At 40.7% G+C, this 24,211-nt stretch overlaps 2 protein-coding genes across 2 annotated transcripts in view; one reads left to right on the forward strand and one right to left on the reverse strand.

The window, feature by feature from the left end:
• Positions 1 to 513: 513 nt before the first annotated feature.
• On the forward strand, positions 514 to 16,550 carry sin3b (SIN3 transcription regulator family member B). The gene is made up of 19 exons (XM_037674658.1): positions 514 to 715; positions 2,365 to 2,471; positions 3,640 to 3,793; positions 5,045 to 5,407; positions 5,669 to 5,824; positions 7,216 to 7,341; positions 8,291 to 8,380; positions 8,537 to 8,655; positions 8,847 to 9,060; positions 9,291 to 9,407; positions 9,565 to 9,803; positions 10,221 to 10,404; positions 10,624 to 11,473; positions 13,299 to 13,468; positions 13,547 to 13,720; positions 14,937 to 15,029; positions 15,111 to 15,205; positions 15,314 to 15,512; positions 16,075 to 16,550. Exons 1-19 carry the CDS (start codon positions 605 to 607, stop codon positions 16,309 to 16,311), a joined length of 3,798 nt encoding a protein of 1,265 aa, XP_037530586.1. The 5' UTR covers positions 514 to 604; the 3' UTR covers positions 16,312 to 16,550.
• A 3,637-nt stretch (positions 16,551 to 20,187) lies between these two features.
• xpr1a (xenotropic and polytropic retrovirus receptor 1a) overlaps positions 20,188 to 24,211 on the reverse strand; it is a 73,572-nt gene continuing 69,548 nt past the window's right edge. The window contains exons 12-15 of the mRNA XM_037698318.1: positions 23,277 to 23,443; positions 23,063 to 23,202; positions 22,724 to 22,948; positions 20,188 to 21,566 (exon numbers count right to left, since the gene is read on the reverse strand). Coding sequence (XP_037554246.1) covers positions 21,509 to 21,566; positions 22,724 to 22,948; positions 23,063 to 23,202; positions 23,277 to 23,443 — 590 coding nt within the window. The 3' untranslated portion in view covers positions 20,188 to 21,508. The remainder of the gene's footprint in view (positions 21,567 to 22,723; positions 22,949 to 23,062; positions 23,203 to 23,276; positions 23,444 to 24,211) is intronic.

The following is a 24,211-nucleotide window of genomic DNA, read 5'->3' on the forward strand; positions in this document are numbered from 1 at the left end:
TGGGTCTTTACATTTGTACCGTTCAGTGAATATGAACGTGTGTCTCACATGTAGCATGGAGCTACCTTGTTCTTTTGTAGCAGTGAAGGGGGAGTGAACAGTCTGATTCTCGTGAACTTGGCTCCTCCCACCGCTGCGCCTGCGCAGTTCATTTTCTTCTCTTATTCCGTTTTTTTTTTTTTCCACTCCTACTCTGGCTTCCGGACGCCAAGACTACGGAGACTGACTGCTGCCGCCGAATTTAAAGAGACAGGCTATAGTTAATTTTAAATAACGACAACCATTGTGTTCGAGCTTATTTTCCGACGCTTCGTGCTTTCGTTTTAGTTCGACGATGATGAGCACTCAAACTCTCGGCGAGTAGCAGCTTGTCTGTCACCAGCCTCCACTCTGCTGGGTTTCCCGTCCTTTTTTTTTTCCGCCTCTGTGCGCGGAGACTGTCCAGTCAAGCAAAGTAGGGTTGCTTGCTGGCAGACAGGCAGGCAGACTGGCTTCCCGACCGAGAGGAGCAAGGTTTTGTCGCCTAGCCAACAACTGGAGGCAACATCGAAGCTCCCCTCTTAAGTTGTGGTAGCGGCTCTCAAGCCTCCTGCCGCCGGAGATAATGGCGAAGATTCAAGCGCACAGCACCGCCAAGCAAATAAACCAAATTCAAGACAAGCCTTACGTTATAACACAAAAGCAAGTGCAGCAGCAGCACTTCCAGAAGCTGAAGGTAAGAAGACAACGGACACGGCAGGCGAAAAGTCGAGCTCACAACCATTTTGTTTTCAGCTGCTCGTTAACGTTGGATTTGTCGGAGAGTAACGTCGGTCAAATAAAAGTAATTCACGGCTCGGCGGCTCAACGCTGACATGTTCGCTTAGACGTGGAAGCGGGTTTTCAATTAATGAACGTGTGAGTGACAGTAGAGTGACTCGGTTTGGAGTACTTTTTTTATTATTATTATTATGCACGCCATCAATGGCAGCTGCTGTGTGAGAGCAAACATGAAGTCAGACCTCGGTTGTGGGAAGTTCCTCCTTGTTGGATTTTTCAAGCAGCTCGAAACAAAGTGGAGGACGTCAGCCAGGCCAGCCAAGAACGGCTACTTCACTTGATTAGCGCCTTCACTTCACGTCTCTTTGTTGTCGCAGTGTTGTAAAGATATCGTTTTGCTATTAGCGACACAATACAGTTGGCCAGAGACCAGCTGCGACTAAACATTGTGTAAATTTGTATGCGGGTGGGTGTTGGGAGTTATAAATGACTGGCTGAAGGCTAACAGCGTTAGCTACAATAACCCTCTTCAGACAGGAACGATGCTTTGTGTGAACAGTATGTTTTTTTTTTTTAATTTTGCTGTCTTAACTAGCTCTGTTGGTTTAGCTAAATGGCTGTCGACCAGTGAACTAAAGCTGTGTTTGATTTTATTTTTTAATTCATTATTGCATTTAGCCAGCACTTGTACAGCTTGTTCTGCAAACTGGTGGTTTTGTTGGTGTCACACTTATATATATGAAATCTATTTGTCTACAGCTCTGTGCAAAAGTGTTGCACCATCTTATTTTCTTATGATGCTCAGTCTTGGTCACAGCAGTTCTTCAGGTTTTCTGAGGGTTTTCTCAACGCATTGACTGCATTTTCTCTCATTTTCAGAGGAGGGGGGTTTGTTTAAGCCACTTGCATGCATACAAAGGCTCCTAAACTCCACATGAAACCAGTGTTGTGTGTCTTACAGCAGACAATTTAGCAGAAAACGAAAATTAAATAGGAGCTTTGTTCCTATAGCAGGCTGTCACAAATATACAGTCTGTCAACAACAAGAGCTCTTAGCTGAAAACTTGGCACTCAGTAAATCATCAACCAATGGCTGAAGCATCTTTTGGGTCTTGCGTCTGGTCTTTGTTGGATTTCTTCACATTTTATTACAAAATTTACAGCTCATTGTTGATGTTTATTTTTTTTCCGGCCCTTTGTTTGCTTTCAATTGTCCACTTTCTCATGGTCGGGTACCAGGACTGGACACAAATGAAAAGTAAAAAGCAGCCAAAGTCCAAAACAAACAAAAGATTACAAGAAAGTCCAGCTCTTTGGAAGCACAGCATAAAGATAATCGATCACAACCTAAATATCACACAATATCTCTAGTAAAACTACATTTACATCTATGTTTTGGAGTAATTGATATTGTGTATAGTTATTTTTCAGACTTGGTGCAGCACTGATTTATTAATGGGGAATTGACTTGTTAAATATCTAACATCTGTCACTCTGCTTTATCAACAACACTACAGTATGTTGTAAAAAGGCTTCTCCATACATCTGCTGAAGACTAATTGTCGTTATTCTGTGCCCTTTTTTCTCTTGCTTTTCTGTTATCAGGTTGAAGATGCCTTGTCGTACTTGGATCAAGTCAAAATTCGTTTTGCAAATGATCCTGGTATATACAACAAGTTTCTCGACATCATGAAAGAGTTCAAGTCACAAAGGTGAGAATGTATTTAATTCAGTTTATTTATATTAACGCCAAGTCACAACAGAAGTTATCTCAGGGCACTGAACAGAAACATTTGCATACATTTTAAATGCCATTTAGTGAAGTTATCTATGTAAGGAAGGAAGGAAGGAAGGAAGCCAGCAGACTTGGCGAGTCTTCATTTCGTCACAGTCTCCCATCCTGAGCAAGCACAAAGGCAACAGTGGAAAGGAAAAACAGCTTCATACTAGGAAGAAACCTCCAGCAGAACCAGGCTCAGGACAAGCAGCCATCTGCTTCAAACGGCTGGGTTTGAGAGGACAGGAAGGAGGAACGGACACAGAATGGCAGGTCCAGAATGGAATTGTGTGTCTACACAAAACAAAAGTTAGAGTAAGTTAGAGTTGGAGTAATTGAACTTCTCACAGATTACCAGTACCTCTGACTGATGCTGCTTAATCTCATACAGAACCAACAGCAAGTCTTTTCTGGCCTTTAATCAGTAGAGGTTTTTACAAGCTGAGGCAGGGATAAACTAAAACTTTAAATACCAATTTCAACAAAAAACAAGTGCAGTATTCTATATTGAGCAAAACAAAAGGGGAAAGCTCTGCAGTACAAAATTTAAATGAAACCTGTGATGCTCACTAGCCAATTACTTGTCTTAATTTATTTAGCTTTTTTATATTTTTATATTACCAGCTTGTTCACATGTCATATTAGGTAGCATGCACAACATCTGCCTCTAAATGTGTTTATAAATGCTGTTAGTTGTTTTAATCCTGCCAGCTGGCATTTAAAAAAGTCTGTGCATGACTCTCATGACAATCTCAGAACTAGTTAAGTTAAACCAGCACACGAGGGCTGATGGGGAGTTTGAGACACCTCAACTTTATGCCGAGTCTTGTTGCTTTAGAAAATGTTTTTACACAACTTCATATTTTAGAGTCTGTCAGTGAGTGTTGCAAATAACATCCTACTTTAATTATGTAACAGGTATTCTTGACGTTTAAATGTGGGCGGATGAGATTTATAATTAGTAATTCTTCTGTTTCATTTTAAACCAAACGGTAAGAACGTTAAAACCAGGTTGTTGTCGTTTGTTGTGCTTGAGAGAAGCAGCTGATTGTACGTTGTCTGTCAGCTACACCACTGTGATTTCTGTCTGCTTTCTGGAATAGTATCGACACACCTGGGGTCATAAACCGTGTGTCCCAGCTATTTCATGGACACCCAGACCTGGTCTTGGGCTTTAATGCCTTTCTGCCACCCGGTTATCGGATAGAGGTTCCCAAGAATGGGATGGCCTTCCTTCAGTCTCCCTTCTCCACACAGGTATGGCACTCTTTTCTTTTCATAACCCTTTATACATCCATCCATCCATTTTCTTTACCCGTTTATTCCATTTTGGGTCACGGGGGTCGCTGGTGCCCATGTCCAGCAATCACTGTGCGAGGGGCGGGGTACACCCTGGACGGGTCGCAAGTCCATCACAGGGCCACATAGAGACAAACGAGACAAACAACCATTCACTCTCTCACTCACACCTAGGGACAATTTAGAGTTACCAATCAGCCTAACATGCATGTTTTTGGTCTGTGGGAGGAAACCGGAGTACCCGGAGAAAACCCACGCATGCACGGAGAGAACATGCAAACTCCACCCAGAAAGGCCCCTGGACCGGGGTTTGAACCAAGGACCTGCTCGCTGAGAGGCAGCAGCTCTACCAGTTGCGCCACCGTATTTTGAAAGCAAATTATTTATCTTCAAATTCTAATTTTTTTTTTTATCTATGCAAACAAACTAATTGTTCTGAAAGGTACTTTAGACCTACAGAACTTTAAAATTCTTAAGAAGGAGCTGTGATTTTGAGTTTTAGTTTAAGTGCTTTACGTCAGTTTAGCATTAGATTTGCTTGTTTGGGCATTAAACAAGTTTCGTAACTGAACCTTCTGCTCTATTTATTTCACACAACCAAATATTTAAAATATGCCATGCTGACCTCTATATACTCGAAGTGTACAAGCCTTTTTTTGTCTCTTTAAGTTTGAAATATTCACGTTATCTCCAACCTACAGTAACTGGAAGTAAACTTTTTACAGCACACTTCGTAGATAAAAGTTTAGTTATTTTAATTTTGAACATGGAAGGAGGAGAGCGGGGAGCAGTTGGTCAAGGACACCAAGATGTGAGCATGGCAGGGAATCAATCTGCGACTTTCTGTTCCCAAGTCGGGTGCCCTACCACTGCTCCACAGCCGCCCCCATATGATAAAGCAACTCAATGTTATGTTCCAGAGTGCTTCATAATAAATACAGTATGAAGATTAAAATGGTGAAATAATAAAAATGCAATGATAGAAAATGTATTTATTTATTATTTATTCATTCATTTCATTTCAGTTAAAACAAGACTTATTCCATACGAATAAAATAAGATGCATATAAAATGAAAGGCAGCAGAAGAACAACAAATTCTTATAATTTCTTCCCCTTCTAAACAATATCAATTCAAAACAATCTATTCAAACAAAATACATTTTTATTGAGAAAAATGGCATGATTTGTCTTTTGGCCATCTACATAGGTATCCCCAGGACAGCAGGGGAAGAGCCTGACCACCACTCCAGTAGCTGCAACCTCAGGCCCTGTTCCTGCTGTTCACACTGAAGCAGGACCAGTCCAGACCAGTGAAGTTAAGGCAGTCTCATCAGAGTCCCTATCCTCACCCTCAACAGGACCTCCAGAACCACCCAGCAAACTTTCTCTCCCCTTGACTACCAGAGAAAGCCAGAATCAAGCCACCACCTCATCCGTATCCCCACCTGCTTCAGAGACGAGCCCCGTCGAATTTGACAGTGCCATCAGTTATGTAAACAAGATTAAAAACCGTTTCCTGGACCACCCAGAGATTTACAGAGCCTTCCTAGAAATTCTTCACACATACCAGGTACTGAAGACATGAAACGTGGCAACATCTGATTGAACAACATATTAGGGTGTTATATTCTTACTGAGTGGTAGTAACAACAACAATAAGATTTATAATAACAAGTCATAATTACAGTCACATTTCTGCACTAGCATGTTATTTCTCTTGACGATGTGTATCTAAATGCCAAAATATATACCGGTATATATTTTTTTACTCTTTTGTTCAATAAAGTTTCTTTACACATGAAAACATTTTACTGTTTCTGTAACTCTTCAGAAAGAGCAGCTGGAGGTGAAGGAGAGTCGTGGTAGCCGAAGCAGTAGTGGGATGACCGAAGATGAGGTGTTTTCCAAAGTTGCCAATCTCTTCAAGGGACAGGAGGACCTACTTGCTGAGTTTGGACAGTTTTTGCCTGATGCCAAGCGGTCACTGGTAAGTGAAGCAGTGACGAACAGAAATTAATAATACAGTAGTCCCTTGATTATTGCGGGGGTTACGTTCCACACCTCCCCATGATAGGTGAAAAAACGCGAAATAGGAACGCTATATTTATTTTAGTATTTATTTCTGGTTCGGCTCAGTTCCGGTTTGGCAGACCTACCCTGCAGCGACGAAGCCCACCACCCCATCCAGGTTGATGTGCACATGGATAATTGAGCTTCAGGATTATTAGCGACTTTCCTGCCAGTTCTGTGAGCTTCATAGATGACGTAGATTTGTGTTGCAAAACTTTCCCTCCATTTCAGCAGAAAGAAGTGACTGGAAGCATGTTGGCTTCTGTGTAGTGTAGTTCTTTTGACAGGCAGTGTAGGCTTATTGAAAGAAAAAATGGCGGCGTCTGTCCGAAGTTCTATTTCATCCCTCCTGACCGCCAGAGGGCGGTGCTGAAAGCACTGAATGTTCCCTTCGTGCATGCGTTGTTCGAGTAATAATACCAACAGAGTCACAGGTGTGACACGAATGACCAATCAGAGGCTATATAGCCTGACGTCATCTGCAGCTCTGCTCCTACAGAATATTCTCGTGGAATGCAGGGATTCTGAGTGACAGAGAAGCTCTGGCGGTCAGGAGGGATTCATAGAACTGTAGTTACATATGTAACTTTCGGGTTTTTTTCCATTAACTTTTTATCCCATACCGTCCCAATCACATGAGTATTATTAGTAACTACTATTAGTACCCACTACTATTCGATAGCTTTCAACACCAGAGGATCTGTGTTTTGAACCTGTACGCTCCACACTGGTTATTCGTCATTATCTGCATCGTTTTTATGTCTATATTTCTGATTTACTTCATTTTGTATATTGCTTTGTGTGTTACATGTTGTTCCATCTGTACAGCACTTTGGTTGGCCTTGTCGCTGTTTTAAGTGCTCTATAAATAAAATGGTATGGTATTAACGTTGACGATCGTTGAAAAACCGTGAAAGAGCGAGTCCACAAAAGTCGAACTGCGAAGTACCAAGGGACTTTTCTCTCAAAGCAGATAATTATTTTTTTAATGATTTGCACATTAAATAGTTTTCCTTCGCTGTACCAGACCTATTTTTCTGTGTTTTGAGACATGGATGGTTTCTTTTTTTTTTTTTTTCATGCAGATGTACAAAAAATTGTTCTGTTGTGCTTCTCAATTATTATTTTGAGAGAGTAAATTTTGAGATTTTTAAATTATTTTGAGATCTGAATGTAAAAACCTAGGCCTACTTCATATTTTTCAAAAGTCAAAACAAACCAAAATCTTTATTACATGTTAACTGTTCTTCAGAGAGAAGTATTGTTGATTTGTGTTTTAACTTTTAAATGTTCCTTTTCTCTTTTTAGTTTACAGGGAGTTCGCTGACGGGGGGGAAGGAGCAGGTGAAAAAATTGGAGGAAGAAGACCCGATTACCAAACAGAACAAAAAGAGGCCCAGGCCATTACTCATGCACATGTCCCCACTGCTGAAGGTAAATTCTGCATGGACAGTTATCACCCCAGGCAATGCACAAATTAATTCATACATGTTCCTTTAAGAGAAAACATAGTTAAAACTTTGACAGATCAAAAAAAGGCAAACATTTTCTAACTTTAACCCTCTCAAAGAGTTAGGTTGTTGTTTTAAATGTCCTCTAAAACAAACAACCAAAGCACATCAGATACTAAGTATGAGACTTGTAATTTTTGGGATTATAGCTCATATCAGCTGACAGGTGGGCACATTTATCACTGTTGCATTTCCTCATCTAAAAATGCATTTGAGAATTCAGTGAACCAAATATGGAGATTTTCAGTTCTTGCTTCATTTGAGATTACTCTCTTACAACACGTCAAGTATTTCTTTGATCTATTTTAATTACAGAATGCACCAATTGTTTTTAAAATATGACAAGTCTATAATCTTCTGACTAGTTGAGCTCATGTAAACGTTTAAACTTTTTTTGTTTTTTTTTGTAATGTATCTAAACCAGGGCTTTGAAATATTAGTAAATCATGCAAGTTGTTTATTGGTAGTTAATATTGCTGCAAATATCAATATTCAGCTTTAATGGTGCCTCTGCAAATGTGCAAGTTAGCTTTGCCACGTTCACTAATGCACCTCCATCACTGAATGTGGCTTTCAGCTCTGTGCTGACATCAAGCAAAAAGATAGTCTTCTGTAGTGCAAGTTTTGATTCCTCTCACCAAAGGACAGCTTTCTTTATATAAAGCAGCCATGTTTTGATGCTAACATAGGTTTTTTTAATTATAGTTTAAAATTACACTTGCTGAAGTAACAACTCATTATGTTCATTATTTCTTTGACATAAAATGCTGATTTCTGTTTCTGTTTTACTTGTAGTGCCCAGATGTTAAAAGTTGTACAATAATTTAAATATGTAAAAAAAAAGTTGAATATAATTTGTTTTCTGTATTTAGAAAAAAATGAGGTATACCTGCACCAAAGATCAGTCCTTTGCTTCTGTTGGGAAACATGGTGTCTTAAGAGAATTCTCCTTCTTTGATAAGGTGAGGAATCAGTTCATGAGTGTGTTGTTCCTATTTGGTTTGATAAAAAAATGTTTTGCAAACTGCCGTTGTGTTTCTTCATTGCTGCTTTTTATGTCATGACTTTATCTCTTCAGTTGATTTTTCAGTTTTCCTTGTCAAACTTCCATCGTTCAGGTTCGTCGCCTGTTTAAAAGTCAAGAAGTGTACGAGAACTTCCTACGATGCATCGCCCTGTTCAACCAGGAAGTAGTTTCTGGAGCAGAGCTGCTGCAGCTGGTCACACCTTTCCTGGGGTGAGTGGATGGACAGATTAAACAGATGATACAATTGTCTAGAATAAATGTTAATTGTTTGAGCTTGTATCTAAAGCTTTTGAATACACAAATATTACAGTAGTATTTGTATCCACATCACCTCTCAATTATTTTGCTTTCAGTCTCTTTTGTACCTTATCTATTATTTGTTGATTTTATGAATCTTACAGGAAGTTTCCTGAGCTGTACACACAGTTCAAGTCATTTCTGGGGGACAAAGAGCTCACTCATGCTGTGTCGGGGCTGTCGGATCGTTACATGGAAGGGGGAGGGGGCAGGGAGGTGGATTACGCATCTTGCAAGCGCCTTGGGTCCAGTTATAGAGCATTGCCTAAAACATACCAGCAGCCCAAATGCAGTGGGCGCACCGCCCTTTGCAAAGAGGTACGGCTCAAATCATTCTAATTTAGATTTCAGTTTTCTTAAATCCTTTTATTTTGGAGGGTGGGGAGGTTATTTAAAGCTACTTTGTATCTGTTTGTCTTTCTATCCACTTCTTTGGCTGAGAGATTTCAACTTTTTTTGGGCAGTACTGCCATCTGTAGATTATTGGTGGTGTGTATTCTGCATATCCAAAAAGACCGTGACAAATGATTCTTTATTTGTGTGGGAAGGTATTGAACGACACTTGGGTGTCATTTCCCTCCTGGTCAGAGGATTCCACCTTTGTTAGCTCGAAGAAAACTCCATATGAGGAACAGCTGCATCGCTGTGAGGATGAAAGATTTGAGGTATCTACATTCTATTGAGTCTGATGCTTTTTTTTGACATAAACACAACTTATTATGTGCTTCAAATGATTGCGTTGCCACTCTTAAAAAAAGAGGATTTAATGCTTAAACAGCACCTAAACATGTTGTGAATGACTAAAATCTGCATCACTTATAGCTGGATGTTGTTCTGGAGACAAATTTGGCCACCATCAGGGTGTTGGAGAGCGTACAGAAGAAGCTGTCTCGCCTGTCTCCAGAGGACCAGGAGAGATTCAGATTAGACGACTGCCTGGGCGGCACCTCAGAAGTCATCCAGCGCCGTGCCGTATATCGTATCTATGGCGACAAAGCCCCCGAGATCATTGAGGGACTGAAGAGAAGTCCTGTCACCGCTGTGCCCGTGGTGCTGAAGAGGTCAGCATTTTTATTTTCTGTTTTAATTTCAAGTTCTTTCCCTAATCCTATTATCTCAGATTATACCAGCTTCTACAAAACCACAGCTTCATTAATGCTTTTAAATGTGCACACGTTAACATTGTTACATTTTAAAAGAACACATTGAAATATTTCAGTTTATAATTTTTTATATAAATGTGACCAAATAATTGAGATTGTTTCTTGTATGTTCTGATATGCTTTATTTCCTGTCGGATAGCTTAAGCAAGTGAACTAATTGCTTTGTAAATTCGTAAACGTCTTTGGAGTTGACAAAATAAACACCTATATTGTCTTATAGATACAGCTGAAACACAGGCATTAGCTTATGCACTAGTAACACAGATATTATTTGTATTAGGTGTGAACCTTAAAGCTTTTTTTTTAACCCATCAGATTGAAAGCTAAGGAGGAGGAGTGGAGAGAGGCCCAGCAGGGTTTCAATAAGATTTGGAGGGAGCAGTATGAGAAGGCCTACCTGAAATCCCTCGACCACCAAGGGGTCAACTTCAAACAGAACGACATGAAGGCCCTGCGGTCAAAGAGTCTTCTCAATGAGATTGAAAGCATCTATGATGAGGTAAAACTCTTTACACCTCAAATGGCAACGACTGTTCAGTGTGGGGTTTGTTTATTTATTTATTTAGAAGCAATCTTAATAGTTTCCCCACCTTTGTTTATTTTAAGATAACGATCTCATCACAACAGAAGTCTTATCACAATTAATAAATGTAATCTTTAAAATCTGTAAATGGTGACCTGTCTTCCAACCTTCATCTGTTTTCTGTTTTGGTCTTAGCGTCAGGAACAGAGCACAGAAGAAGGTGGGGTTGGTCATCAAGGCCGTAATGGTTCTGGCTCAGCTGCACCCAGTGAACCTCACATGATGTTTACATACGAGGATAAGCAGATTCTTGAAGACGCTGCCTCCCTCATCATCTACCATGTCAAACGTCAGCCCGCCATCCACAAGGACGACAAGGACCACATTAAGCGCATTATCAAGCACTTTGTTCCTGACCTGTTCTTTGCTCGACGCGGCGAGCTCAGTGATGCAGAAGACTGGACAGATGAGGAGGTGGAGCCTGAGGAAGCAGGAGAAAGAGGAGGAGGAACTTCAACAGGAGGAGGGGGAAATGGTAACTCGAGTAATGGATCAGTAGGAGTAGCAGCCATGGGAAGTCAGACTCAACCTCAGGTAGCTCAGACCCAGTCCCAGCCGCAGCAGCAACTCAATGGTGAGTCCAGAAGGAGGCGCTGCAGCCTGTCGCAATCCACAGAGACCGAACCCTGTTCCACCTCCAGCAGCACAAGCCAACCTGCAGGGACTATTACATCCACTCCTGGCCCTATACCCATGGAGATGGGTTCAAGTGTGCCTGGGGAGAGAGTGGACCTTCGTGACCCTGAAGCAGAACACCAGAAGGAGCTGGATGGAGTTTACAACCTTTTCTTTGTCAACAACAACTGGTATTTCTTTTTGCGACTGCACCAGACTTTGTGTTCAAGATTGCTGCGGGTTTACCGGCAGGCTGAACGTCAGCTGTTGGAGCACAGAGCGGAGCAGAGCCGAGAGAGGCTACTGATGACGGAAGGAAGGAGAGAAAAGGCTTGTGACCTAGCCATGGAGCTCCGCCTCAAAGAGCCCAGTAAGTTCAGCTGCTGGCCTTGTTTATGCAAAACTTAAAAGTGAAAGTTGGATGTAAAGAAAAGTTGCTGCAAATATTTAAGAAACAATGTTTAGGGGACCATTTTATGTTGAAATTTAAGTATTGATGCTGGACTATTTGTTGTAAAGGAATAGCACGAGTGTAAAGGTTTGGTTTTGACCACATCAACTCTAGGATTAGAGTCGATCTAGTATTATAGTTATAACTGAAGTTATTTTACATTTTACAATACGAATGAGCAAACAGAAATCTTCTTGAAGCAGAAACTTGATGAATTCTACACGTAGGACAAAATTTAGGCAAAGGTTAGAGGAATGACAGAAGTTACCATGATTTATCAAACTGAATGATCAGCTATTATCTGTTGGAGAAACTATATTTTACAGTCTGTTAAAACACTTTTAGTCAAGGTTTACTTTATTATTTAGAGAATGCACATCAGAGTGCTGTACAGCTGTCAGCATTGGTAATACTGTAATCCTGAACTCAAACTGCGTAAAACTGAAGCACATTTGGCAAAATAATGCAAGTGTCAGTGAGCTATCAAGGTCATAGTCAAGGTCAAGGTTTCTTTATTGTCATTCTCATCACATGTAGTACATATGATGGAACAAAATTGTGTAAACAAGGTCCCAGTTGCATCCAGCAAAAGTATAAATTGTAAAGGAAAAAGATCCAAGATATGAACTAAGAACTACGCTAAACCAAGAATACGCTAAGCATTAATAGTACAAAAACAATATGCCAAACAACAGCAGCACGAACATGAGTCTGTGTGAGCAGATGAATACAGCAGCATGTAATAAATCAGCAGCATGAAATCAACAACATGGATGTGTTTTTGACAAGCTATGTGTATTTGGTAACTATAATTTTTGACTTTGTTGTCCACTTCTTAATGTGCACCAGTGTTGCCAGGTGAGAAATGTAGGATTATCGTACTAGAGACATAAAATCGTATTTTGAAGGAAACTATCGTACACCCGTCATAACCAAAATAACAAATCTATTGATGCCCTATAGTAATGATGGGTCCGCTTCCAGACCGGCTCTGCTTCTTCTTTTCTTTTTTTCTTTTCCTCACTCATGGGGCCGGCGCAGCGGCCTATTCAGCCAATCATGGCCGTTGTTCTGAGGCAAACGCATACACGTCACTTGTAGGTAACATTTAGAAAAGCACAATTGTCGTGCATCTGTTTGCGGACACAGATGCCTTCAGGGTTCACAAAAAAACTCAGACAGTTGCGAGACGCTAATGACAACCGATTACAACCACACATTCATGCAATGGTCAAATTATCGTATACTTGGCCTTTTTTGGGATTTTTGATCGTACATCGTACAGAGGGCAAAATTGTCATACAAATACGATAATTATCGTACACCTGGCAACACTGATGTGCACACTTCTGATCAGTTCAAAATCATCTACATGAGGAAGGTTTGTTAAAGTAAACTGTGGATCTTTAGTTGTTCTTTCTTGGATAAAGTAATTTTTTAAGCTTCTGTTTTTTTTTTTCAAAACTTAGCAAAATTAAGGTGAACACACTGAAATGTAGGGAGTTGCTAAAGGAAGTGGATATGGTAGCCACTCTGTCCATTTACGTTTAATAATGTTAACTGTAAACCTAACCAATATACCATTACTACACAATTGTATGCATTTATACATTTTCCCACTGCACAATCCACACATCTGTCTAGTGCGAACTTACTCACTCTTGCCTCGAGGCAGATGAGTCAGCTGTGCTGTGACAACGTAACGTGCTGCTGTGAAAAATGTGAAATCTCCTTACATTCATAGGTGAGGTGGAATTGGAGGAGTACTACCCAGCCTTCTTGGATATGGTGCGCAGTCTCCTGGATGGTAACCTGGACTCAACGCAGTATGAAGACACGTTGAGAGAGATGTTCACCATCCACGCCTACATTGGCTTCACTATCGACAAAGTCATCCACAACATCATCCGGCAGGTGAGAATACTTTACTTTTGTACTGAACACTTATCTACTTCAGTAAAGTAAACATTTTCTTTTCTTCTGTGACATCAGCTACAGCACCTGGTGAGCGACGAGGTGTGTCTGCAGGTGGTTGATCTTTACCTGGCTGAGAGGAAGCGTGGGGCAGCAGGTGGGAATTTGTCCTCTCAGTGTGTTAGAGCAGCTTGGGAGACGAGCTATCAGTGGAAAGCTGAGAGAATCATGGCTGAGGAGAACTGCTTCAAGGTGAGCTCAAAGTCCTGGAAAAGTTGGGCTAAATGACACTTTTATGTTCAAAACTAGTTCATACTTGCAGTTTCTGTGAAAGTGTTGTTTACAGCTGCAATGTCATTTCAGAGGTTAGAAAATCAGAGCACTGAGAAGATCCAGAAAACAAATTGTGAGGGATTACCGTATTTTCCGCCGTACACATCACACTGCCATTAAGTCGCATCAGTCCAAATATGTCTAATAAAGTGGGGGGAAAAAAGTCGCTTTGCCGTATAAGTCACATTTATTATGTGTCATCGCTGACGCGTCACGTTTGTTATGCGTCACTGCTGACAACCCGGAAATGTGGGCCGGTGTTGTGCCAATAATCGATTGGCTGCCAAATAGCGGCCGCAGGAGCATTCACACTTAAAAACAATTATTTGTTTGCTCGAAATTATAGCAAAGGTGTGTCTCAGTCTAACTTTTCCTTAATAAATCCACTTTAATCGTCAGATCGGCTGCATTTCGCCTGGGCGGCACGGTGAAATGCAGCTAATTTAATGTTTGCTTCAGGAGTTCTGGAGTGCGGCGAAGGTGGTTTGTATGGCAATTATAGCCATTTTTACCTATTAATGAGACACTTGGCTTGCCATATTAGTCGAGGGCCCTCTAGTGGCTGAAAGTGGTAGTGTTCAATATTTTTCATGTTGGAATGAATGAAATTGTCAGATCTCAGCCAAAAATTGTTATAAATATGGGATAAAAAAAACATAAATATGTTGCTTCGTTGTATAAGTCACAGGCATGCTAGTTTATGCAAAAAACTTGACTTATACGCTGGAAAATACGGTATAGAAATAAGCCCCAGAATATCTACTGCAGATTTTCTGTTTTGTGTCACCAGGTTTTTTTTTTTTTTCAAAATTTATTCGACATTGTTTTTAAATACTTAGTGTCACTTTATAATCCGTTTTGTGTTCATGCTGTTGGCTTTTTTAGTATTTCTTTCTTTCATTTATTTATTTACTTGCGGTGAATCAGTTGTCTGTCAAATGTCAGCAACTCTCTCTTGCACCAAGTCTCTCAACAAAAAAACCTTTTAACACCTTTTAACAACAAGCGTCGAGTTGAGTCCTTTCTTTGGTCCTCTTCATTTCAGCCACAGGCTTCATGGATTTAAGTGAAATGTGGATGTGAAAGTCACTCCTCCACCCCAGAAAACTAAAATTTTTACATTCTTGCTCTTCAGGTGATGTTTATTCAAAACAAGGGTCAAGTGACGATGACCATTGAGCTGTTGGACACTGAAGAAGCTCAGGCAGATGATCCACTAGATGTTCAGGTAACCTCATAATTATAAACCTGTCCTTTATTATTCAGACCAGAGGTAATAAACTCATGCTTCTGTTCTTTATTCCATCAGTGCCTGTCAAGCTACATGGAGCAGTTTGTAGGAACAGAGTCCAGTCTGTGCTGTCAAGCAGAGGGCTACTTCTTCAAACCTGTTTTTCTGCCCAGGTCTGACAAATGGATGTTTAAAATTGATCAAATTAAGTGTCTCATCTTTGAAAAGAAATGCTGAGATCTAAACAATCCTCTCAAATGGTATCGTGTCTTGTCGGACAGGAACCTGCGCCGTTTCCGCCGCTGGCAGGTGCGGCAGGTTGAAGCGATGCGCTGCAGGAGGGAGTGGCACCGCCAGCTGGCTGTGGAAAACGCCGGCAGTCTGGACTGCCGATTTAAACTCAACACTCACAAGATGGTGTTTGTCATGAACTCTGAGGACTACATGTACCGTCGAGGGGCGCTGGTCAAGGCCAGGAAGGTAGAGCTGGAGTTTTTATTCAACATCTGGAAACGTGCTTGTTTTTATTACTTTGTGTACTTTTGATCTGGTTAGTTTTGGTGTCACATTAGAAGAATTAAAACAAACTGAACAACCTTAAACTGAAAGAATCTGCGCGCTGCTTCAGTGAGCTGAATCATTGCTAACTTGACACCGACTGGTTTGAAGTTGGAGTTCGATTTCATCTCATTTTAAACTACAAGTGAACATTTTTTTAAACTTGAATTGTGTCTGATTTAGAAACAGTTTCTTCCTTTTCCTACTGCAGCTTTTTGTTGGCGTTTGAACAGTTTGCTGCAACTTCCTGCGATTATTGTGACACTTAAATCCATTCAAAACTGTTGAATTGCAGAAATAAATTGAAATGTGCGTCAGTTTATTCAGAACCTAGACCAATTCTTTATCAAAGCAGGTTTCCTTGTTTACATGTGCATTTTTAGGTTAGACTGGGTCAAATGTAACTTTATGATTTGTTTTTTGTTCTTCAAGTCCTGCTTGGTGCGTCTCAGACGAGTCTCTCATGGTTTTCCTCTCTCTCCAGTCGCAGCACGGAGTGGCAGCGAGCCAACATGAACACTTTGACAAGTGGCACCAGAGCTGGCTGTCCGATCACGTCACGGCTTCAGCCGAACGCTCGGTGCACAACTGGCTAATGGGCGAGGAGGAAGAGGACTTCATCCCCTGCAAGACTATCTGCCTGTCCACAGAGGTGAAAGGACAGATGGTCAACAGATACCAAGTTCATTACAGCAGTAGCAAAGCCCCCTCCTCACCTTAAATGGACCTTAAACACACTCTGACAGCTCAATGCATGGACTTCCAGGATATGTGCACACTAAACACAGACACCAACAGCTACAGTCAAGTTCCTCTGCCTTCATCCACAATGTGTTCACTCATTCGCCTGCACTCGTGGATGAATAGACTGGCAGAAACCCAGCGAGTCGGTGAATGAGTGCACGGCGTGCGGAGTGAAGATGTGGAGACGAGGACCAACACACAGTGAAGTACTCGGTGAAAGTGGACTCGATCAGTCGGACACAACTGCACAAACAGAGCTCATCTGCAGCATCTTCAAGCAGGACGGTTGATCAGGTGAGACGTTATGAAATGATGGAAACTATTTCAGAAATGTGAATGTCTGTTTCTTTTTTTATGTTGGGTGTAGTTTTTAGCTTCTAAAGCCAGAGAGCCTTCTGCCTGTTGGTTGGAAAATGTGTGTTTATATGCAGAGATAAAGCGTTTCCTGCTCTCTTCATTTTGTTTGTAAGCCCAGAACAGGCTGTACAACTATAGTATCTGCATTATTACTGTATGTGCATATATACAGGGACCCTGTATTTTTATATATGCGTCTATACATATTATGAACCGACTCATCAAAAGATCACATGGTTCCTTACAGTGTTTGCTGTCAGCCAACTCTTGATGTTTGTGCTTTTTTTATTTTTGTAATTCTTCCCTTTTTATTTGTTGTAGCTAAACAAGTTATCACCAGGGCAACAAGGAGTCCTTAAAATAATTGGTTTAATGATGATAAAGCAGTCAAATTATGTATCTTAATCATGATTTCATAAACGTGTTTCTTTTGCATTGTCTTTTTGCATACTGACATCGAAAATAAAAGCAAAATATCATCAGTGTTAAAAATAATGTATCGTTTATCCTGTATCAGTTATCAGAAAATAAACAACTTAGTTGTGACCTTCTTAGATGTGGACTGCCAGGCTCGTTGCTTTGGAGATTATTAAAATGTATATATATATTTAAATAGATATTAATTTGAACTGAATTTCAGTGCAAAAATGTCTGCAGTTAGTTATTTCCTCTACTTCTCACTTAGACAGCAATATATTTTGTATAAGAACTATTAGCAGTGATCTAAAATTAACCTGCTACATTCAGCTTAAAGTGGAAATGATCTTTATATAATTATTGCAGTGTGTCTTAAGTTGAATTATATACTGTGTACATTTTTATCACATGGTCATTCTTCGAAAGTGGCACTGTAGCCAAAATTATTCTTTGATGCAGTTTTTTTCCGTTATTAATGCTCATTGTTGCAAAAAAACTTTATATACGTACGGTAAAAAGTAGTGTAAACAGTGAAAATAATGGGGTCAGTGTTTACAGCATTAACTTTTTTAAAACTAGTTCACTGTTGTTTCCCAAAAAAGAAAATGAACACTTCTCAATAGATGAGCACTTTTGATTTAGGAGGGAATTAATTCTGAGTTAAATGACGATTAATCTGTTCTGTTTGCTTCCTGACTGTCAATAAGCATATATATTTTTTCAGGATGAGTAATTTCTTGATGTTGGCAAACTGAAGGTAAACATGTCACTCAATCTGCCCACAAGAATTGAGAGGGGGGGCATGAAATCTATAAATCCTGCCTGGGCTTTTGCTACTTCTGCTTAAAGCTAAAAGCAGTTGAAGAATTAGCTTTTTAGGTGAGCTGTGAAATACTGCACAGAGCTGGGGAACAAACGAGAAGCAATTATGGAACCAAACATGGACAACGGCAACACGCTACTCATTACAAGTAACTGGACGCAGATACATCCGTATGTTTGGAGGGCTTGAAGCTCCATAGACGAGGAGTGTAAAAGAAGAGTCATGAGGCAGAGTGAGTTTTAAAAATATTCATGGTTTATAAAACCCAGATATGACAGAATCACCAAAGTGTGTACAGAAATACAAATACCATCAGAAAAACCCATCATGGAACATTGTTAAACACTCAACATGTACAAACTACTCTGGAAAAGGTCAGACTGTAAGACGTTTTCATTTCTCTTAAACTCACATTTAGCCACAGTGTGTTAACTTTTTAAGTTATCAAAGCAGAACATCCATCTACCAAACTACAGATAATATCACGTTGAGCTAGTTTTAGAGAACTACATCAAGGGGAGGGGATGGTGTTTCACACATTTCAAGCACTTTAACATCATGAAGGTTTCAGCAGGCTGTGGGGAAAAGAAGTCCTCAGTGAGGAAAACAAAATGATGTCAGGGTTTGTCACCATCTTATTAAACACCAACTGTACAAAAGACCCCGTTCTTGTCAGAACACCAGAGAACAGACGCAGGTCGCTCCAGCTGTTTCTCTCAGAACGCCTCAAGGCTTCCCGTGAGCACGATCTGGGATCGGTTTATTAATGTTAAGATGTGGGACCCTCACTGTGCCCAGCTAACGTATGTCAAAGTGCTTTTAACTGCAGGACAGTTAACCACAAATGTCACAAATATTTTTCATGCACGTTCTCAAATGTACAAACAGCTTAACAGCCTCGGGATACAAAAAAACTGCTCCCACATGAGGGGGTGTGGGGGGGGGGGGGGGGACTAGGGTTTAAAATGCAAGGAAAGCGATAATTGCACCATTTTCTTCTGTTTTGCCTCTTCTTCTCATACAAACACAGTTCAACAGCTTTACACGTGAAAAAGGGTGCAGGGTTGAGAACGATCAACAATAAGCTCCTCGCCACCTCGAAAATACTGCTTGTTCTGAAGCTAACGTGGCGACAAATAAAAATCATCGTCGTCGGTGCGCCAAATAAATTAAGATTATGTACAAAGTAAAAACAAAAGCAGCATGCAGGCACAACAAGATGGCCTTTTAAATGTATTTATTGTACAAAACTATCTGCGCTTTGACAGGAAAGAGGCAATGTGTGTTTGTGTGTTCCACCTTCTGAACTTTCCACTTCTCATTAAGCCTGTTGGACATGGAGGCCTTCCAGACTCTAAGCCACTAAAAAAGTTTAAAAGAGGACAAAAACAGGACTATCCTGTAACTAATCTGTCTCTGCGAGTCGTCTCATGACCGGTGGGTGGGGACACCACGAAGCCACAAGGAGGAACCTCAGAACAGGGAGTTGAATGAGGGGGTTCAGCGCAGACTGACGCTAAAGTTGGCACCTTTCTTTGACAGCTGGGGGGGGGGGGGGTGTCCTCGAACAGCAGCGACTTACTCGTTAAAAACACAACAAACAGCTCTTCATGCTTGTGCTAAGATGGGGGTGAGGTAGCAGAAGACATCAGATGCACATCACATTTATCTAACGAACCACAACACTGAAGTCAAACTTGTTTTTCTTTCGGCTGCACCTTTCAGCGAGCGAACTCGCATGAAAGATTTGGCAATAGTTTTACGTCGGATGCCCTTCCTGACACAACCTGGGCTCGAACCCGCAGCCTCAGGGTTACACTGACCACCGAGCTACCGCAGCCCCTACTGAAGGCAAACACAAATGACACGTAAGTGAAAGAGTGTGACAGATCTGTGATTTCCTGATGGGTTTAAAAGGAAATGGGGAGTTGCACCTTTTTCGTTCAGTCCCTTGTATCAAATCTTCAAACTCTTACAACCTAGAAAAGATAACCTAATATGACACGTAGGGCATTTAAATTTACTTGAGCATACTTTTTTAGTCATTAAATACACAGAAAGCTTTCCTTCTTTACCAGTGGAAAACGTTAGAGCAACTTTAATTTACCGTATTTTTCGGACTATAAGGCGCACCGGATTGTGATTAAGCGAAACAAAACAGATGAGTCAAACTTTATTCAACTCATTCACAATAACCACATAAAATCAGTTCAAGGTCAGTAAGCACAACCAGAATTAATACATAAAGCTCACTGTCGATTTTTGATAAAATTAAAGGATTTTAAATGCGCCTTATAGTTCGAAAAATACGGCAACTCTGTTCTTTTCTCACTACAAATCTATCATGTATCTGATGCCATTTCGTTGCTCAACTACATCTTAATTACTCCTATTTAGTATTAAAAGTGCTCCACATTTTATCTTTTGGTCCTGCTTCCTGTTTTGAGATCCACTGATGTATAAAATCGGTTCAAACTGTTCAGTCCAATTAAAGATGGCGAAACACCAACGCTAGTTCATAAAACGAGCAGCAGGTTTTGAGCGAGTGAACCAATTCATCCCATTGATCCCCTCGAGTTCTGCCAACAAGCGTTCATGTCTGTGCACGCACCTTGTATTCAGGGTCTTCAAGACAACAATCATGACTTAAAATCCACAAATCGTTTTGAGTTTGGGGGTACACTGGGGGTCTACTTATCAAAAGCATGGCACAAGTTTAACCATGAAAAACATTTTGCACAATATAAAATTCATCAGCGATCGCCGTGAGGGGGTTCAATCTAGCCATACCAGTATAAATAACACATCTAAAAGTACTTCACAGCTATAATAATAATAATAACGCACATCAACATATCTTACAAAGAAACTTCAGAGATTAGAAATGTTTGAATCAAAACTTCCCTTTATGACTATTTCTATGGTTCGTGTAGTAAATGCACTTTTCCTGCAAGTGCCTCCAGGGTTGTGATGGTGTCACTGATGTTACTACAGCTAAATAAGAAGGATAACGATAATAAAAGTAGTATAAAAAGAATCAACAAGCTGAAACCAGTTGATCAGTTTTGATATGCTGTCGTTGAGTCTTGATTTGCTTAGACTTCTCCCTGTTGATCCTAGTGGTGTTTAAAGGCGTGTAAACAGTCGTCTGCAGCCAATCTTAAAGGAAAAACTAAAGAATCTCAAGAAACTAAATAGAAAAAAAGAACTAAAAAAGTCTATTTAAGAAAGCGGGGGGTAATCCCGGGCAGAGTGGTTTGGTCTTACAGTTATCTGAAGGTTTTTCTCTTGACATCTGTGTGACGGGTGTGGCCTCAGCGCGCTCCTCGGCAGTATCGGTATCCCACTGCACTTGTGCTTCAGCAGGTTTCTCTTTGTTTGTGTGTCGTCTATACTTATAAAGACCAACTCTATTCACAAGGACGTAACGATGAGGCAACTTCTGTAAAGACGAGCACGGACCTCAGGTTCTAAATGCTTGTATTAAATTATGAAGGAGAAGGCTGAGGTGTGAGAAAGGAGGTCTTTATAAGCATAGTGGGGTAAATAAATGTGTGTAGATGCTGACGCAGTGGACTCAACTGAAGGCCTCGTCATCCGTATCCTCAATCAGCACCTTCGTGTCCTTCTTCGATCTAAAACAAACAAAAGGTAAGCAGTTTAACAAAAACCTGCCTTTTTTTTTGTTGATGTTCCATTTTTCATTTTTAATATCTTGAAAAGTGACTTATGGAACTGGGAACATGAAAAGTTTGCTCACATTCTAACAATTTATTTCAGCACAATAATATACCACAATAATTTCAACTTAACAATCAAAGATCTCATTATTTTAGACTGGGTTTCTTTGTTGAGGTAATGAGTTTGGTTAACTTAAAACCCTTCCTGATGCTGCTCCACAGTTTTAGCTTCTCTCCTTTGGCTCCTTGTCAAATTCAGAATAAAATTCAAAATCTTACTTCTAACCTACAAAGCCCTCAACAACCTAGTTCCAGCTTATATTATAGATAATATCGTTCCATATTTTCCTATCGGCGCACTTCGCTCTCAGACTGCAGGTTTACTTGTGGTTCCTAGAGTTTCCAAAAGCAGAATGGGAGGAAGATCTTTCAGTTATCAGGCTCCTCTCTTGTGGAACCAACTTCCAGTTTCTGTTCGTGAGGCTGACACATTGTCCAGATTTAAGATCCTTTTTGATAAATCCTATAGTTAGGGTTGGCTTGATATGCTGCTATAGGTTTAGACTATTGGACGACAAATTAATCTAATTTCTTAAAACAAGTTGTTGCAATTGAATAGTTTTTATTTGATATTATTTCCATCTTAACATGTGACTCTTGACCTGCCATTGTGTATCTGTTCCTCCTTCCTGTTCCTCTCAAACCCAGCCGGTCGAAGCAGATGGCCGCTTGTCCTGAACCTGGTTCTGCTAAAGGCTTCTTCCTCACGAGGGAGTCTTTCCTTTCCACTGTCGCCTTCATGTTTGCTCAAGATGAGAGTTCTGCGATGAAGTTGAACTCAAAGCAGTCTGCTCCTCAGAGTTAAATTGTTTTGATATATATGAATGTTTCTGTTCAGTGCCCTGAGACAACATCTGTTGTGACTTAACGCTATATAAAGAAACTGAATTGAATCCACAATTACCGGATTTCAATTTATTATAAAATATTTAAAATCTGGTGGAAACCAAGCAGTTGTGCGGCATTAGTTGTTCTTTTCTTCTCGCCTCCTGTCTATGAATAAACTAAAAATGATCTCTATCAGGCATCCGTTTGCCAATCTGATGTCTTACTGTGAGGTGGACAGCAGGGGGCGTCTGAGGGACAAGCTGTGGGACCCTTTCCAGGTCTTTTTGCCTGAGCGGTTCCTCACGCCATCCTCCTGGTCCATCATCTGCTCCAGCAGCGTCTGGTCATCGGCGTTGAGCGGCGCCACGGAGATGTCCCGCACCGCTCGAAACTCACCGCAGTTATTCAGGTGCTCGTTCTCCAGACGAAAGAAGTTCCACACAAAGCGCCTGAGAGGGGGAGGCGAGGAGGGTCATGGTGGGTTCTTGGCCCAGCTTGAACATTTGTTCTTGTCCTGGTATGAAAGTGTCAGAATGTGAAAGGAAAAAGTTCTTCAGACTCACCTGAAGACCTCAAGAGGAGCGAGGACGGTGGCTACGATGTCCCCCACCGAGTCGCCCTGGGTCATCGTAGTCAGAGAAATCTGGATGGTCCAGGCAAAACGAAGGATCACGTCCTCCACAATGGCACAGTAATAGTAGGCCTACACAACCAGGAGGCACTGTTACTGTGAGAACGCGTGTGTTTTCCATTCCCTTCATCCATCTCTGACCTCACCTTATGTGGGTAAACAATTTCTTCCCTCAGGAAAGTGTTTTCTCCAGCTCCACGATCAAACAGACCCCAATCCATACGCAGATCCCAGATCAGTGTGTAGAGGGAGCTGATGATTGAAAACACAATGAGCAGGTAGAAGAACGTGTCAGCATCCAGATGACTTTGTTCTGAAAGAAACACACAAACATGACGGATGTCACATGATTTGATTTAACAGCTTCATTTGAATATAAAATCTTAAACTCTTCATCTTAAAGGAAACTGAACACCCCCCCCCCCCCCCCCCACTCAAGTAAATCAACACCAACAGGCTCACATGTGACCCAGTTAATAAGCACAGCCACCAGGGGGAGCCATGTCACCACCAGTAGACCATCAGTGATTTTGATGTCATGCATGGTGCCCATCCATCCATGCTCAACTTTTAATTTTTGCCCAGATATGATTTGTACCTTTATGAAAATAAATGACATTCGTTCAATTCAAGAATAGAAGATATAACACTAAAACGACTTTAGTGGAGCTCATCGTAAGAAGCAAAAGCAACAACAAGAATTTGCTTTCTTGCTTTTATCGTCATGCATGTGATTGTTTACTCAAATTTTGTTACTGGCTTTAACAAAAAAGATCCTCACAAAAAAAAGCTTTAAGGAACAATAATGCAGACGGATTTTGTAAACAAATTTAACATATTCAACTAATGTAAAATGGTGTATTTTTTATTCTGTGCCCTGGGTCACAAAGGATTGCAATTTTATTCTGGGCCTGAAAGTTTATCAGTAATGATGCTGATTTTACATAAAAAGGTTCAGAAAACAACGGTTGTAAGTCCATCCATCCATCCATCCATCCATCCATCCATCCATCCATCCCATCCATCCATCCATCCCATCCATCCATCCATCCATCCATCCATCCATCCATCCATCCATCCA

Source organism: Nematolebias whitei, chromosome 3 (genome assembly GCF_014905685.2).
Source record: "Nematolebias whitei isolate Nwh7 chromosome 3, NemWhi1, whole genome shotgun sequence".
NCBI lineage: Eukaryota > Metazoa > Chordata > Actinopteri > Cyprinodontiformes > Rivulidae > Nematolebias > Nematolebias whitei.